The sequence below is a fragment of the Mya arenaria genome, chromosome 11, assembly GCF_026914265.1.
Source record: "Mya arenaria isolate MELC-2E11 chromosome 11, ASM2691426v1".
Taxonomy (NCBI): Eukaryota; Metazoa; Mollusca; class Bivalvia; order Myida; family Myidae; genus Mya; species Mya arenaria.
In genome coordinates, this window is record NC_069132.1 from 39001663 (window position 1) to 39020147 (window position 18485).

Genomic DNA, 18485 nt, shown 5'->3' on the forward strand with positions numbered 1-18485 from the left:
ACTATCATGAGTATGTTTGCTGTAACAATGTATTTAGAAACAAAAGGCAAATTATATTTTGAATTTTATTTTCATATCTATGGCATTTCTCTATAACATAGCAATACATTTACATGTACATACACAATAAAAATTACAGACTAAAATACAATTGGACGGCATCTATAATCTTACACTAACACAATGGAAAATAAAATTACATAACCTATGTCTAACATTAAATTCAGAAGTTCAGGCCCAAATTTTTCCAGCAATCTTCAGTCCCTAATAACAGGATCAAAATGAACTCACTAATTTTAAAGGGTATAGAGTGAGTTATTTTAAGACTTTAAAAGAAAATTTGCTTGAAGATAATCATGATAAACACTGCTTGGGTTTATAAAATCGGTTTAAGCGAGTAATTTGATGAAATTATATGATACTTAAACCTGTTAAATATAAGAAATTGGGGTCAGATCTATTTAGCTTACAAGTACATATACAAAATAAATAAAAATAAAAATAAAATATATATCACAGATAAATTCACTTTCATGCTTTCTGTCACTTTTATTTTCTGACATAAGAGAGACTGGGAAACACTATGTCATACCTGTACGTTTACCTACACATTCATGTAAAACTTGCAGTCGAGTTTGAGAAATTTCACTTGTAGGCTCACTGATACTTGCACAGATCACTTTCCACATGCATAGTCACACACATGTATTAACTTGATGATGTCGAGTACAGAAAGAAGTCCACCAGCCAATTGTATTTAACTGGATAAGTTATCCACAGCTTATCTTTTGGCTAGTTTGCACAAATAAGCAATTTTGATTGGTCAACAGTCATTATTGGATAAATATTGACCAATCAATAAAACATTTTGGCTAACTTTAACCAAACCAAAGAAGTATAACCAGTTTTATATAATTGTCTGCGGATACCCATAAAAGTACAGTCAAACCCCATTGACATTTCAAGCCAAGCAGGAATGCTTACCATACATTCAGTAGAAAGAAATCAGTCCTTTACATTCAGTAAGACCAACGAAGATATCGAGCCATGCAAGTTAGAGACAAACAGGTTGGACTGTAGTGTTTTTCAATCTCTCCATTGTTTCAACAATGTCAGAATATATAGAACCCTAAAAATATGTAAACTTCACAAACTATTCATTATATACAGTTTGAATGATATATTGTGTAGAAGCTAAGTCATCAAACGGATGCTGGGAATGATTTTCAGCCATGTTTTCTTGAAGCACATGGTTTAAGATGAGCGTGCCATTCAGACTCAGCTTTCAACAGGTACCTGGAAAATATAAAAACAGTATTTATTATATGCTTATGGTGGTTTATGGAGATTGATCAGTGAAATAAAAATTGATATTACACTGTTGCAAGCAGTGAAAATATCAATTTGATATTTTTCACTGGTATGAAATATGAGCCCGTTCTCACGTCCAGATCAATCATCAGCACCAACAGGGCTTGAACACAATTTCACTGACATCATATCGGTCATATCTTTTTAATTGGACATATAATAAAAAGAAAAATTGTTTCTGTGTACGATTGCAAAATATTTCTCCTACGCCACTTGTGAAATATAACTGTTGATGCTCACTCAGTAAAATATATTGTGATCTTACTCTGCCATTTAATTCGCTAAGGCTTTCAATATATCTTGAATTTTATTCTTTGGAAAACAAAGAAGCTGAAAAAGACTTTCCAGCCATGCAATACCTCTTGTTTGTTGTGAGGCAGGCAGTATGGTCCAATCACGTTAAATGAGACTTCCTTCATGTCCAGCGGCGCGTGTGTCATGTCAGCGGAGAGCAGGAATGCCAGAATACCCCGTCGGAACCTTGCCTGACGGAACTTTTCTATCTCCTCAAGTCGAAGCTGTATTCAAAAGAGAAAGGAATTTTTTTTTAATCCTTGTATTAATGATACAACAGCCTTTGTTTCTATTTCTTACAGTATGCTATAATCTTGATATTATTCTCTCTTTTTTTTTTCTTTTTTTCTTTTTTTCATATATTTTTTTCTTTTAGTAATTATTATCATGAGATCCCATGGAAGGTGATAACATATAATGTTGTTGTTGTTGTTGAGTTTTTAAAGGTCTGCCAACACCCTATAACAACTGCATTATGGCTTGACCCCGTCATACCCCAAGTGTGACTTAAACAAAATTTTGAAGCCAAAGAGGGAGTTTTACCCCCATCGGTTGATGGGATATTCACCAAAGGAGTAATTTTGTATCCAAAATGCAACATATAATGTTAACCCTAGAAAGTTTGTCAACTGAAGCATTCTTATACCGAATATAAATTGTTAAAATTGGGTTTAAAGGATGTAAAGGGAGATAATGCTCTTAAGCTGATTATTCATCACTTATATATAGCCATATGGTAAAGGGAAGTTGGGAAGGGAGGTAATTCACGATATATATATATATTAATATTTACGTTAATGCTAGATAATCTTCTAACTGTATATTTGCTAAATTTTGCAAGGGTTTAATATTCAAGAATAAATCAGGTTGGGAAATATTAAACTTAAAAATAGTAACTTACTGTTATTTTCCAATGAGTATGCGATGTCATTGTGTATATATTTAACCACGAACATTTGGCTAAAATTAAAAACTTGTGTTAAAAAAGGACCTCAAGAAAATAAAAACATTCTACAGTACTCACGAGTTCATTATGATGATCCCCACTGTTGTAAGGTGGCAGTGCGGCTGACTTGCTCAGCGGGTAAACCGTCTCCATGACGATATTCTGCCATTGTGTCTTCATGAACTCAACGTCTCGCTGTAGAAAAGGGGAGATAATTAAGATAAGAATTTGTGGCATAATTAATGTATCATTTACATAAAAATATTTATTTCGCGGTAATAGGTGCAACCACAAGCAATCACATTCCAAGTCTTATATATAATATTATTTAATACTTCAAACATGAAAAAAAACATAGCTTTAGTTTTGTACACCAGTAAAGTTATATGAAGTGACAGAAAATGGGAATCTTTTGTTTATATTCCTGTGAAATACTTAATTACCATAACATGTTTATACATGAACATAAACATTATAATGTCACCCTTGTGCAAAAACGCAATAACTGCATATAGAAATGGTAACAGTTATTGAGTTATTGCATTTAGGTGCCACTTTGGCATTGTTATTTTGGGTTTCAATCAGGAATTGCTGAAAAAACAACAACAAGCAACTATCATGCAAGGGAGTTAAAAACAATGATGTAATAAAGTATCAAACATGGAATTAAAGGGACTAAACACCAGATGATACAATTGCAAGAAAAAAAGAAAATTATCAAAAACTGACATTAGATGGATATCGTTGTGTACAACGCATTGAATGTTACTTCCTGATGTATCACATCGCTTTTGGCACAGTCTCATGTATCTTTCACAGTTTTTGCGTATTTATCCAATTCGAAATTCACATGCTTTGTCTACCAAGTAAATACAAGAAAACTTAAAAATATTTTTGGTATATGTATCTGTCCTTACTACATTACTTTCTCATGCTAAATATACACACTATAAACTGAAGACCATGCACTATTTCAAAACAGTTAACTCGAAAGCCGATATTGGGACCATCTGGTGTCTAGTCCCTTTAACAACTCAGGTAACATTTCTGAAACAATCAACCTGGAAAAAAATGTATAAACTGTCCTCAGGGCCACTTTTTCCTTTCAAAATCTTCAAAGAAAAATATCATAACTTGTTAACATTGATGAGTGATTAATAAAAGTATAAATAAAATACTTCTGGATGCAGAAAAGGGTAACATGATGCTCGAGCGGTAGGGATATGCTGATTTATCAAAATCCCTTGGGGCTGTATTCAATAGCCACCTTAGATCTCACTTAATTTCAAAATCAGAATCCAAGCATTTTGATTGGACTGTAAAAATAACTGTCCAATGGACTGAACGTAATCATTAAGAAGTGTCTATGAACAAGGATAAGAACAATTTGAATACTGCCCCTTGTCTCATGATAAAATCCCCTGAATTTCTGAACCAAAATGTCAAAATTCCCTAGAATGGTCTCCAGAAATATGGCATTTTTGTAGTTATGTGTAAAATTGCAAAATTGGTTGTTTAGAATTTTCCATTTGGTTTAAAAGAGTTTCTTTCAGCTTAAGAAGAAAGATAGCAAAATAAGGCCATACTAGATGGTTTCTATGTTTATCGTCAGGTTTCAATTGCTTAATCTACCTATCAGTCAGAAATTAAACCAATTACCATATGAAGCAAATCTTATTCTCCTTACAGTAAATGCAAGCCCAGATAGCATCACGCATGGATATGATAAAGGAAGTATTACATACATTTGCAGGTCTATGAATTTAGAAAGTTATCCCTGTTAATGATATATTTATGTTAACGATGTATTTCTTTCTCCCTTTTAATGATATATTTCTTTCTTCCTGTTAACGATATATTTCTTTCTTCCTGTTAACAATATATATTTCTTTCTCCCTGTTATTTTTTCCATGTAAATGATATATTTCTTTCTCCCTGTTAATGATATATTTCTTTCTCCCTGTTAATGATGTATTTCTTTCTCCCTGTAAATGATGTATTTCTTTCTCCCCGTTAATGATATATTTCTTTCTCCCTGTTAATGATATATTTCTTTCTCCCTGTAAATGATATATTTCTTTCTCCCTGATATTTCTTTCTCCCTGTTAATGATATATTTCTTTCTCTCTGTTAATGATATATTTCTTTCTCCCTGTAAATGATATATTTCGTTCTCCCTGATAAGATATTTCTTTCTCACTGTTAATGATATATTTCTTTCTCTCTGTTAATGATATATTTCTTTCTCCCTGTTAATGATATATTTCTTTCTCCCTGTTAATGATATATTTCTTTCTCTCTGTTAATGATATATTTTTTTCTCACTGATAGGATATTTCTTTCTCCCTGTTAACAATATATTTCTTTCTTCCTGTTAACTATTTATTTATTTCTCCCTGTTAACGATATTACTTTCTCCCTTTTAATGATATATTTCTTTCGACCTTATTAACAATATATTTCTTTCTTCCTGTTAACAATATATATTTCTTTCTCTCTGTTAATTTCTCCCTGTAAATGATATATTTCTTTCTCCCCGTTAATGATATATTTCTTTCTCCCTGTTAATGATATATTTCTTTCTCCCTGTTAATGATACATTTCTTTCTCTCTGATAATATATTTCTTTTTCCCTGTTAGTGATATATTTCTTTCTCTCTGTTAATGATATATTACTTTCTTTCTGTTAATGATATATTTCTTTCTCTCTGTTAATGATATATTTCTTTCTCTCTGTTAATGATTTATTTCTTTCTCCCTGATAAGATATTTCTTTCTCCATGTTAATGATATATTTCTTTCTCCCTGTAAATGATATATTTCTTTCTCCATGTTAATGATATATTTCTTTCTCTCTGTTCATGATATATTTCTTTCTCCATGTTAATGATATATTTCTTTCTCTCTGTTAACGATATATTTCTTTCTCTCTGTTAAGGATATATTTCTTTCTCCCTGATAAGATATTTCTTTCTCCCTGTTTATGATACATTTCTTTCCCCCTTTTGACAATATATTTCTTTCTCCTTGGCAAAGGTATATTTATTTCTCCGTGTTTACTATATATTTCTTTCTACGTGTTAACTATATATTTCTTTCTCCGTGTTTACTATATATTTCTTTCTCCGTGTTTACTATATATTTCTTTCTCCATGTTAGCAATATATTTCTTTGCTTTATACAGATTTTGGTACATGGTTTATTTTTCATTACAGAAGCTGGAAACCGTAACCAGCCAAATGAAGCTGAATTTGGCATAGCCTCGGCTGAAACAATTCCCTAATCTATAAAGAATATTGACAAAAAAATGAATTCAGTTGTCAAGAACAATGGTGCTTGCACATCAAAACTGGGATTTCTTGGCTGAAAATGACAGGTTAATACAAAAAGCTCTATAGTATATTTTTGCGGATTCTTAAAACATTTTCAATGAACATGTTATGCATGGCAAGTGAACAGGCGGTAGGGTTGATAACTGTGAATTTTAAATCTTAACATTAACAAACACACATGCTTACCTCACTCTAGAAAAACAAAAAGATATGAGTAGATCACTAGTAAATATATCGGATGATTTCTGCCAGTTTGTACTTTCACCGTGAATATAAAAAAAAATGCTATGTGGCGGGTCGAAAATTATTATTTTGTATTTTCGCTCCACCATTTGGTGTATTTTTGTATAGTCCTGTTTTCGTATTTTCGAGGTAAAAAATACAAAATGGCTGAAATCAGCCATCATAGTTATATGTTCCATTATAACTGAGTGAAATCTTTCATGCAACAAAGTACAATGTAACTAGCTCATTAAATAAAATTACTTTCTGTGAGAAAAGAACAACACAATTAGACAACAATTTTAAGTTCTCTCCAGTTACAAAATATATCTACAGCATAATATTTTGAATGTATAAGATAAAACTTTCCGTTGCACATTCAATATTTGAGTTTATAGAAGTCATCCCGCCCCTATATGGCTGCATTTTGGCTTGATCCATCACATCCCCTGCCAAAGAGGTTTTTTTAAAGCTGAAATGCTATTGATACCATGATGAATGACATCTGAAGGGGTTAACAGACCTAACATTTTGTAAAGAAGGAACAGCCACCTTTTTTAATGCAACCCAACTGATCTCAGTGGAGCCTCCATCAATGGCTGACTTTATAATTTAAGTCAGCTTCCAAGGGAGCCCCATTCCCTGATTGCAACATGCATGTGCCAGCGGTGGAGAGAGAAAGCAATCTTTACCTCAAAATATTGTACAGTAGTTTGCAGTGATTCATTTTGTTGTGCATCCAGGCCCCGATTTCTCTAAACTTCTTAAGTCCCTTATAACAGGATTAAGCTTTTGTTTTTCAATACCTTGTGTAATATTTACTTCTTTAATAAGAGTTTTTATACTTTAAATAGGAATTATCTTAATGGTAATCATAATAAACCATTTTTCATGGCTAATTGAAATAAGCTACTTAAACCAGCAGAATGCATTGTTTTCCTCTTTGAAGGGCACAAACTATGCTTGGGACTCTCAGATTGAAGATCTGGAGTGGTATTCATAAAACACCTTAAGTAATTTCTTAACAAAGTCAATTTCCAAAGATTTTTGTAGTCAATTGAAAGAAAATTTTAAGATTTTTTTACACAAAAGTATGTATTTTAAATCAAATCAATGAAAATAAAGTATTTTAGATATTATAAAGTGATTATATCATTTGATAAGTGAGATACTTAACTTAAGAAAAAGACTTAGGATGCTTATGAAAACCGGCCTTGATTTCTCAAAACTTCTTCATCTTATCCTGATATTTTGTGATTATCAGATAACTTTAACAAAACAGTACGAAAACTCAAGAAAAATAAATTTTCACAATTTTTTTTTAGAAGAACAAAAATAGTGAGAATAGCTTCTTCCAGTCATAACAGACTTAAGTAGTTTCAAGAAATCTGCCCCCCGGCTCAGGACATAATTCATAATGGTATAGGTGAGTCCCGAGGGATGCAAATTTGAAAATGAATCACCGCTGAATTAAACTGTCATTAAACCTATGCACAATATAAATGGCAGGATAATTGAAGCATGGGTTTTAAGCCTATAAACTTTCTAGCAAATAATGTAGGTGTTTACCCTCTGTGAAAATGTTGAAAACATATGACTCTGAAAGTTGCAAGTGACACTTTCATTGAAGATGTCTCAAAATTTACATTTTCTGTAGCAATTCACAAAGCATTTCTGGGAAAACAGCAGTTCTACATAATCTTGCACGCTTCTTACCTTAATTATTGCCTAAATTACAAATGTACAAACTATGAAATACTCGCAAACGTATATGATAAATTCTTGCTATACCACAAGCGCTGTCGACAGCCTATGATACATTCTCAAAATACACTAATTCTATTTGTACAAAGCCAACAGTACACATCAACTTTTGTTTTATCTTCAAACCTTTGAATTAGAGGTGCACAATATAGGTGGATGCATAAAAACATCTTTTTTTTATTTTTTGATGCTTTAATAAATCATTTAACTATGATAAAAAAAGGCATATAATTAAGGTACAGATAAAATAATATTATTAATGTTTTGGCGCTTTTTTACTGGTGAATTTGTAGCCAATTTATTAATAGAATATTTTTTTACGAACGCCATTTTTTTTTCTCACCTAAATTATGTACTTTTTTTAGTTTGTATCACTAAGTCAAAGGAGCTAAATATGTAAATGCATTAAAATACATATATTTATTCATTATTTTTTGGGGGGACATCAACCTATGTTGTGCGCCTTTCAGCCCCAGCTACAAATGTTACAAGCCAACCTAGAGACAAGATGATAAACATCAAACACACTCACCATTTCTGTCTTCCTGATGCTTTTAATCTTCTCAGTCCAAGAGTCCTAAAAGATCAACAGAATATCCATTACACAAATATTTAAATTTTGCTTAAACATTTTTGGGACATAATAAATAAGAAAACAACCCTTGAGTGAAAACATCAATGCCTTTCAGAACTTTTTATTTGAAAAAGGGACATAACTCTTCAACAATTAAAGCCTAGAGTTATGTGCCTTGCACTTGGTATGGATATTTTCTCTGGTAAAATGTGGACAAGTCTTGTTTCAATATCTTGAACAATTTTTGAGTTATGGCTTTAGTTTAAGTTATTTCAAAACAATGAAGACATCAACAATCAAAGACTCCAACAACAAATCCCAATTTTATTGTACGGAAGAAGAAGAGCTAAAAATGGTTAGGCTTATGTTAATTCTTTATCTGTTTTCAATGCCGTAAATAGCCATGCTTACCATGAGCTAAAGGTGAATTTTACCAGGCTTAGTGCTGCTAACAATTGACTAATTGTTCAGAACTTTGTTTAAGTTAATGACATCGTTGTTGACTTTGAAAGTTGAACTATTTTGTGTACTCAAATATTTGAATAAAACAAGTACAAGTACAGTTGAAACAGTTGTCTCAATTTGTGTTAGAAATACTGTAGATGACATGTGTATCCATGAAACTTCCAGGGCAGCAGAGATTTTACAGAGATTTTACAGTTAGCAATGATTATGTTACAATGTTGTTCACTTCAACAAAGTTCTGAACAAGAGATATCATCAATCATTATGGGAACATTCTGACCAAGTTTGAACATTATCTGGCCAATCCTTACCAAGATATGGTTCACTGGACAGAAAAAAGATGGACAGAGGGAAGGACAGAAAGATAGATGGACGCACAAGACAAAACAATATTCCCCTCCCAAAACCTTCAGTTTTGCGGGGGATAATAATCGGTTGTATATTGTGAGAATCACAGTGTATTTACCCTGAGTAGTTTCATGAGGTCGTGCTGGTCGGCTATAATGGGGAATGTAGCTAGGCATGGGTTGTGGATCACCTCTGGAAAGAAAATTAGGAAAACTTTTCAAAATTTTACATGACAAAACAGTCAATGTATTTCACTTAAAACAACAACAACCTTCCTTGTATAACCATTGCTGGATGCTAAAATTCTCAATAACAAAGTTTGATACCTTTCATAAAGTTATACTTTAGAATAGGTTGATGTGTAATAATTTAAATGTTACACATATAACATTGAAGAAATTAGCTTTATCTTTGTTTTATGATCAGTTTTTAAATAATACCACTAACTAGAAATGAACTCCGACATGAATATATTACCACTGGTTGCAAATGAGCTTAGCATTTGAAGGTTTTGGAGCATTGAATGGTGCTTGCTTTTCCCTGCCAGAATGCACCGAAGAAAGTGCAACAACTTTAGCCTATCAATCAACTTCAAATATTGAAGAAAGCTAAGTGCCACCATCAGCAATTGAACATATTCTTTCACATTTCAACATCAAGCTTACTACTAAGGGGCAGACTCATATACCCGCAAGGTACCATAAACACACGTATGCATTGGGTTAAAATCGCTTTTGGGCGAATAATGATCATGCTTTTATACCCTGATAAACAAAAACCCCTTTGCTAAGAAGTGTTTGGTGACTGTGTTTTAAAAGGAACTTATCTAAAACCCACTAATCATGGTGATGTTCAATTAACTCAAATTTTTCCAGATTTTAGATATGAACGACCACGTACCGGTTGACTCTAAGTCTAGCCGGTCTCGAAGCAGTGTGTCCGCAAGAACTTGTCTGTAGTAACTGTACATCTGTAGTAGCGACATATTCCCTACTAAGGTTTCTGGCAGGGTGCTGTAACAAATGGTGAAATAATTATAACATTAATTAAAAAATGTATTGTTTAAGAGCCACAGTAAATATATTGTAAATGACCTAGTGCCAGAGTATTGGTAAAGAGCCACAGTAAATATACCGTAAATGACCTAGTGCCAGAGTATTGGTAAAGAGCCACAGTAAATATACCGTAAATGACCTAGTGCCAGAGTATTGGTAAAGAGCCACAGTAAATATACCATAAATGTCCTATTAAACATGCAGGGGCTTGTGTTTTTGAGAACCCTGTGTGCTAAATAACATGTGACTTTCATCGTCTGCATTTATCATTGTGTAAGATAGGGTATGGGTTTACCATGTATAATTGTTTCCAGCATTCTGAGCTTGTGCTCTAAAATGGCGACAATGCAATGCTTATTCCTTGGAACAAATTGCCTTTTTTTTAGCTTCGCGTTAGGGTAGGTATTGTTCAAGTCACAGAATAAACAAGAGATGTTTGTCAAACATTATGCCCCCCATGAGCGCCATGTTGTCAGGATTATATGGACAATTGAATGAAATATGCATGGTCCGAAATGACATCTGATTTGTTGCCGTTTAGGCAGTTTTAAGATTATGACCATTAAAGTGTGAGGATAGAGTGTGTTATGACCATGACCTTTGACTCTATGAACTCAAAATGCAGAGTCATCAGCTGGTCACCAGAAACCTAAATGTAAAGTTTGAGGGCCATGGGTGCAGGCATTGTCAAGTTATCACACAGACAAGTTTTTTTCGTTCAAGATCACTGTGACCTTGACCTTTGACCCAATGACCCCTTAAATCATAAGGGGTCATCTACAAGTCAGATGCAACTCCAAGTCAAGTTTGAAGGCCATGGGTTCAGGCATTGTTGAGTTATCACTCGGACAACCTTTTACCTTTCAAGATCACTGTGACCTTGACCTTTGGCTCTATGAATCCTAAAATCAATAAGGGTGATCTACTGGTCAGGCTTAACATCCATGTCAAGTTTAATGATCATAGGTTCAGGCATTGTTGAGATATCAGTGGGAGAAGATTTGTTAACCTTTTTGCGTTAAAGGTTACTGTGACATTGACCTTGGCCTGATGACCCCCAAAGTCGATAGGGGTCATTTACTGGGCAGGCCCAACCTTCATGTCAAGTTTGATGACCATAGGTACAGGAATTGTCGAGTACGCTTTCAAGGTCACTGTGACCTTTGACCTCTAAAATCAATAGGGGTCATCTACTGATCAGGCCCAACCTCCATGTCAAGTTTGAGGGCCTTGGGTGCAGGCAATGTTGAGTTATCACTCGGACAACCTTTATCATTCAAGGTCACTGTCACCTTGACCTTTGGCCCAATGACCCCTACAATCAATAGGGACCATCTTCTGGCCAGGCCCAACCTCCAAGTCAAGTTTGAGGGCCATGGGTGCAGGCATTGTCGAGTTATCACTCGGACAACCTTTTACCAATCCAGGTCACTGTGACCTTGACCTTTGGCCAGATGACCCCCAAAAACCATAGGGGTCATCTCCTGGTCAGGCCAATTCTCCAAGTCAAGTTTGAGGGCCATGGGTGCAGGCATTGTCGAGTTATCACTCGGACAACCATTTACCATTCAAGGTGACTGTGACCTTGACCATTGGCCAGATGACCCCCAAAAACACAAGGGGTCATGTACTGGTCAGGCCCAATTCCAAGTTAAGTTTGAGGGCCATGGGTGCAGGCATTGTCAAGTTATCACACGGAAAACCTTTCACCATTCAAGGTGACTGTGACCTTGACCTTTCGCCCGATGACCCCCAAAAACAATAGGAGTCTTCTACTGGTCAGGCCCAACCTCCAATTCAATTATGAGGGCCATGGGTGCAGGCATTGTCGAATTATCAGTCAGACAACCTTTTACCATTCAAGGTCACTGTGACCTTGACCTTTGGCCCGATGACACCCCAAAACAATAGGGGTCATCTACTGGTCAGGCCCAACCTCCAATTCAATTATGAGGACCATGGGTGCCGGCATTGTTGATCCTTTTACCATTCAAGGTCACTGTGAACTTGACCTTTGACCCGATGAGCCCCAAAAACAATAGGGGTCAGCTACTGGTCAGGCCCAACCTCCAAGTCAAGTTTGAGGGCCATGGGTGCAGGCATTGTCAAGTTATCACTCGGCGACTTTTAACATTCAAGGTCACTGTTACCTTGACCTTTGGCCTGATGACCCCCAAAACAATAGGGGTCATCTACTGGTCAGGCCCAACCTCCATGTCAAGTTTGAGGGCCATGGGTGCAGGCATTGTTGAGTTATCACTCGGACAAGCTTTAAAATTATTTTACCATTAAAGGTCACTGTGACCTTGACCTTTGACCCGATGACCCCCAATCAATAGGGGTAATCTACTGGTCAGGCCCAACCTTCATGTGCAGTTTGATGACCATACGTCCAGGAATTGTTTAGTTATCACTTGGACAAGCTTTGGTCTACCGACGGACCGACCGACCGACCGACATACCGACATGCCTGTGCAAAGCAATATACCCCTCTTCTTCGAAGCGGGGCATAAAAAATAGACCCTGGCGCGTCTATTAGGGCATGTGTTTTTAAATGGACATTTACCTCATTGAAATAAATATGAGTTAGTAAAAGAATACATTTTGAGAAGGAAACGTTCCCTTTTTCTTGCAAGATGCTGTAAAAAATATATAAAAGGTTGTCATATACAATGGATATTAGATAATGTATTTTAATGCTAAAAAACAAACAAACTTAAACTCTCGATCTCAATCTATTTTGACAAAAATAGACTTAAAAGCAAATTCAATGTAAAACATGTTATAGTGACCTCTAAGCATCTTTCTTAAGCAAGCTAAATATTTTTTCTTACTCAAGCAATTCTTTCTGATCCCGTTTTGGTAGAGTTAGTTTCACCATGAGCCGTGGCTGCTTGTTCCCCGATATAAGCGACATGAGTGCATTTGAGCTTGCTGGAAAAAAATTGATAGAAAACATTTTCTAATGTATATGTTACAAGCAACAGCACAAACCAGATAATACATGTATATTTGTATGGCATTTATTACAACTCTGCAAAAAAACACTCGAAAGAACATTTTACTTACGTGATCTAAAATACTTAAGTTCTTTTAAAATACTTCAGCACTTTAGAAGTTTGTTACTTTATCCTTCTTGATTAAGAGAGTGGGGTGCTCCAGCTAGGCCTGAATAGCAGGGTGTTGCACCCCCTTCCCTTATCCACCACCCTGCTACCTTTTTACTTCACCCTGCTGTGCCATTCTTTTTGATTTTCAGAAATAAGTATAAAAACAATAAATGTACATAATTTTGACACTAAAGAAAAGATAACAGATACGGTATTCATAAACTATTAGTATTGAAAGTAGTTACAACACATACACAATTAGAATTTGTCCTTGCAAAGGCTCATTTAATGCGCATCAAAAGTGCCCTATTTGACCTAGCACCCTGCCCTTTACAAATCCTGGCTGGAGCACTCTAGTGTTATTTTAGCCTGAGTATTTAGCTGAAATGATCCTAGCATCATAATTTTATCCTCATTATTTTTTAACAAATTTTTGTGAATTGAAATTTAGGCAATATTAAAAATGAAAATGAAAACTTTAAGAAATATAAGTCAACTTGTTACCATTTGTGATGTTTTTACAGATTTAAGATTATTGAAGATTGTTTAATGAAACATGGCCCAGCATTATATTTCGATGATACCTTGAATACAGCTCTTTATATGACAGACTACATGAGTTAAACATAGCAAACAATTTTTTAAAACACAAGTTTACATAAGCATTCAGAACATTACATTGAGAATACAATGTTTATAAATCATAGAAGAGGTCTTCCGCATTTCAAAATACCCATTTGTGTTTTTGGAAAACTGAAAAGAGTCGTAGAAAGAGAAACATATTGTCGGGGAATGTGCGGATCTCGTGAAATGTTCAACCAATGTTTCACCCAGCTGCTTAAAAGTAAAGGGTGTATGTGCCCTATACCATGAACCAATGAAAATAGTGCAAAAATAAGAGCCCAAAGCCCTCTAAAAAACATTGCATATATATGTATAGAAACTTACCACCAGCTGTAGAAAAATATAAAATGTTAAACAAGTTATTAGGTATTTCTCTTCTGTTACAAAATGTAGTAGCAACTTCGACTTTTCAATTGCAGGGAAGAAGAAAATATCTAAATATACACAGGAACATTATGAGTTGGAACTAGAACAGGCGACCTCAATGGTGAATGCTCCTTAAAGTGAAATGATGTCTTCTTTACCAAATGAGCTAGTCGGTCTTTGAGTCCCAATCAGTGTGCTTCTGAGAATATGTAAAACAATGATTTAGAATGCAACCTACCATTTCAGCCAATGAAATTGCAGATAGGCAGTCATTAAGTACTAGGCTTAATCATTAAGAATTTCAACTTTTCAGGGTGTTTAAAGGTCCGCCTACTGTCACTCATCTGATTCACAATATGCACGCCAGATTTTGCGTTGACAATGTGTCAACCAATGTGGTTCTATTCTAAGAGAGTTAGATGACCTGAAGTAATATTTTAATGATTAAGAAGGGCTCATTGACCACACTTACTCCGCCCATTCTTAATCATTAAAATATTACTTCATGTCATTTAACTATGATACATTTTACAACACACATCAGCTTTGACTAAAGAACCCCTGATAAAAAAGGTAAAACAAATAAGTTGTTTTTGTTTTTTTCATCTTAAAGTCCCACAATAAAGGTTTATGCAAAAAATAATAATATTTGTATGCAAGAAATAATAATAATTGTATGCAAAAAATAATAATAATTGTATGCAAGAAATAATAATAATTGTATGCAAAAAATAATAATAATTGTATGCAAGAAATAATAATAATTGTATGCAAGAAATAATAATAATTGTATGCAAAAAATAATAATAATTGTATGCAAAAAATAATAATAATTGTATTTTAATGCATTATTGTGTTTATTATTTGTTGTTATCATTAAATTTAAATGAGTTAAAAATGATATTAGATAATGCATTAAAATTAATAAAAAAATAATTATAATCCACCTTTATTGTGCGCCTTTAAAGACGTTCTACAATAAACACCCTCTGTTAAAGCAAACTCATACAGAACTGTTTGAAAAATCGGCTTAAGAAAAACACCATTTCTCTCTAAAGAAATGAATGTGCAAGCCTTAAAAATACCTGACTACAAAACTGCTCAAGTATAGTGTGTATATATTTAAAAAAAATGCAAATTTTTTAAGAAAGTAAAGATAAATATATTATGAAATCTCGGGAGCACCTGGCACACTGGCCAGATAGACATTGTTTTAAAATTGTCACTAAAGAAGAAGTTCAACTGTTACATTGAAAGCAAAATACTAAGGACTATAAGCCATTTGTAAAGGCCTTAAAAAAACCCATTTGGTTTGGTTTAACCAATCCTATCTTCCTACCTATGCCCTGTCCTTTTTCCATAATCAGTTGGTAAAAAAAAGGTGTGTTTTATTATGTTGTTAAAACCTTTAAAACTTTATACAGATGATAATTTTAACACCATTCTACAATGATGACAATAACTTTCTTACATAAAGCCTAATAAAAAAAGCCTACCTACCTATTTTTGAAAAGGATGTAACCCTAATCAAGCCATTTTTTTGGCCATAACAATATACTACATACAATTTATGATTGAAACCAAAAAAAAAAAAAAATCTTTTTGTTACAAACACACAGAACACCATGCAAAAGAGTTTGAAAAACAACATGTGGCAATTTTGAAATCATTGTGTTACATATATCTAGTGTCTTTGTAATTGTATTTTTTTTCTATAATTTTTATCAGTCTTTAAGACAATTTACCAGATTTCACAACTAATTGTGATTATATGGGGAAATAAATATTGAAAAAAAAACATATTCCTACTTTTTTTTCTTTTTATGTTACAGCTGTCTTTAAATATTTTTTATCAGTTTTTAAGACAATTTTCCATTGTGATTTAATGGGGAAATAAATATTGAAAAAAAAACAAACATATTTCTACTCTTTTTTTTTTTTCTTTTCTTTTCATGCAAAACAGCTGTCTACGATATTTATGGAAAACCATCATAGAGTACTTGAAATAATAAAAAACCCTCTCATTTTGGTATTAAAGGGAATTGTTCTTAATAACAAATTTTAAAAGATAATTTGAAAAAAACGATTACAAGAGATAACTTCTAATACCATAGATGTTTATAAAATTGCTATGAACAAATTTTACAAGATTATTTGAAAAAAACAAACAACAAGAGATGACTTCTAACACCATAGATGTTTGTAAAATTGCTATGACCAAATGCTGTCTTCAATCACTCACCCCTTCGACTAATGCTAGGGTCCACCTCCACGCCCTTCTCATACGGTGTTCCACCATTGACAACCAGCTCATAACTCTTATTTTGTATCGGCAATCCTGACGTCTGGTCTTCTAGCGGGAGCATAGCCCATCCGCAACTGAACTCCCCCGTCTCCTTTGTGTTTGAGCGTACATATGACGCACATAGTTCGAATAGGATACCAAGGTTCTGTGAGACGTTGTTGGTGCGGATGAACATTTCGGCATGCTGAAAGGTTTCCATATAATCGCTGATCTGAAAAGGAAGATTTTAGTGTCACAAGCGGTAAGCAGAGGCGCTTTTTGATTAAAAGCGTTTTTCAAAGGTGATAATTGTTTGATGTTAAGTGAATCACAGAGCAGATCACTTTTTATCCTAAACCCTACTCTACTTGATCTTTCAAAATAGCAGGTTGCCATTGGTAGTCACCACAGGCTAGAAGATTAAGTCGTTCAAGTCGCCTGATTGGAGTCCTATTATTAATGTGTCATCCATGGGGCCATTTCAATAAAGGATTTAAGTTGTAACTTCAATTATATATAAATGTCACAAATGGCAATAAATCATATTATACTTTCTTCCCTTTATTTCGTGTTCATTTTCAATGGTGGCTAAAATTCATTTCACTCAAATATGTAGAAAATAATAAAACTATGGCACTAAGAATTTTTAATATACAACAGACCTTTATAGATATTTATTGAAATAGCCCACATTCTGGAAATCTCAGCTGGTATAGTACCTGACTTGCAAGAAGGTGGAATGCGGTTAAATTCCATACTGGTCCCATACCTTTTTTATTTTTTTTTATGCATAGTGACTATTCAATAAAATTTTATATGTGTATTTTTATACTTGTGACTAATGAAGTTGCTATTGCATAATTATTTGCAGTTTGATCTAAATGGGTAAATGGACATCACAGGTGGCTATATTGGCCAGGGATTAACCTGTTAACATGTCAAAATAAAGCATTAAAGTCTTTTGTACTTGACAATCTTATGCATAATCATAACCGGCATCCTTTTCTGCTTGACTTTTACAGTTTCACACAAAATACCACATATTAAGATAACAATTATAAGCTTGTAGTTATGGGGAGAAATTATCATGATACATAATGGTAAAATTTATATAGAAACTTTATTGGTGAATTAAAGAAAGGCAAGACCTTACCCTAGTGTTGAATGACCAAGTTCTCTGGTCCTTGTCCACACTGGCAACCTTGATGGTGTGGATGTTACTCAACATCTGAAAATATATAGCTAAATTGTCATCTTAAATTCACAAATATATTTTCAAGGAAATACTGGTAATTTCATTATGAATGTGTTTCTTTATCTTTAAACTTCTTCCTCCCTGAAATCTAGCCTTGTCTGGCCAAAAGCCTGGGTGCACGTGATTTTGGCCTATTCTAAGAATTGCGTGGAACTTGAGTATGTTTGTCAAAAATACTTATTCACATTCTATAAAACAGGTATTTATATATAACTCGAGCAGGGTAATACATTGAGGGGCCATTTTATCAATGATCGTATCATATGACAATTTTTTCAAATACTTTATTCTTGGTTGAAATTGGTTATATTTTTAAACAAATTGATCCGCTAAAAATTATTTTCCAGATTTATTAAGATTCACCAAGTTTTTATTCTATTTCTTACACTTGCTTAAGATTCAATTGAAATTCTTGATTTTCACTTGTTAAGATGTTCCCTTTAATAATGTAAACAATTTATGAGTTAATTAAACA

General features: G+C 33.7%; 1 protein-coding gene across 3 annotated transcripts in view; it reads right to left on the reverse strand.

The window, feature by feature from the left end:
- Nucleotides 1–61: 61 nt before the first annotated feature.
- Nucleotides 62–18485, reverse strand: part of LOC128208867 (nephrocystin-1-like) — a 38746-nt gene continuing 20322 nt past the window's right edge. For 2 of the 3 annotated variants that reach the window (XM_052912534.1, XM_052912535.1), the window contains exons 18-27: nt 17909–17983; nt 16714–16987; nt 13206–13305; nt 10217–10329; nt 9435–9508; nt 8462–8506; nt 7735–7764; nt 2690–2806; nt 1731–1889; nt 62–1296 (exon numbers count right to left, since the gene is read on the reverse strand). In XM_052912534.1, the coding sequence (XP_052768494.1) occupies nt 1279–1296; nt 1731–1889; nt 2690–2806; nt 7735–7764; nt 8462–8506; nt 9435–9508; nt 10217–10329; nt 13206–13305; nt 16714–16987; nt 17909–17983 (1005 nt within the window). In that variant the 3' untranslated portion in view covers nt 62–1278. The remainder of the gene's footprint in view (nt 1297–1730; nt 1890–2689; nt 2807–7734; nt 7765–8461; nt 8507–9434; nt 9509–10216; nt 10330–13205; nt 13306–16713; nt 16988–17908; nt 17984–18485) is intronic. The other variant, XM_052912536.1, reaches the window with a different exon arrangement.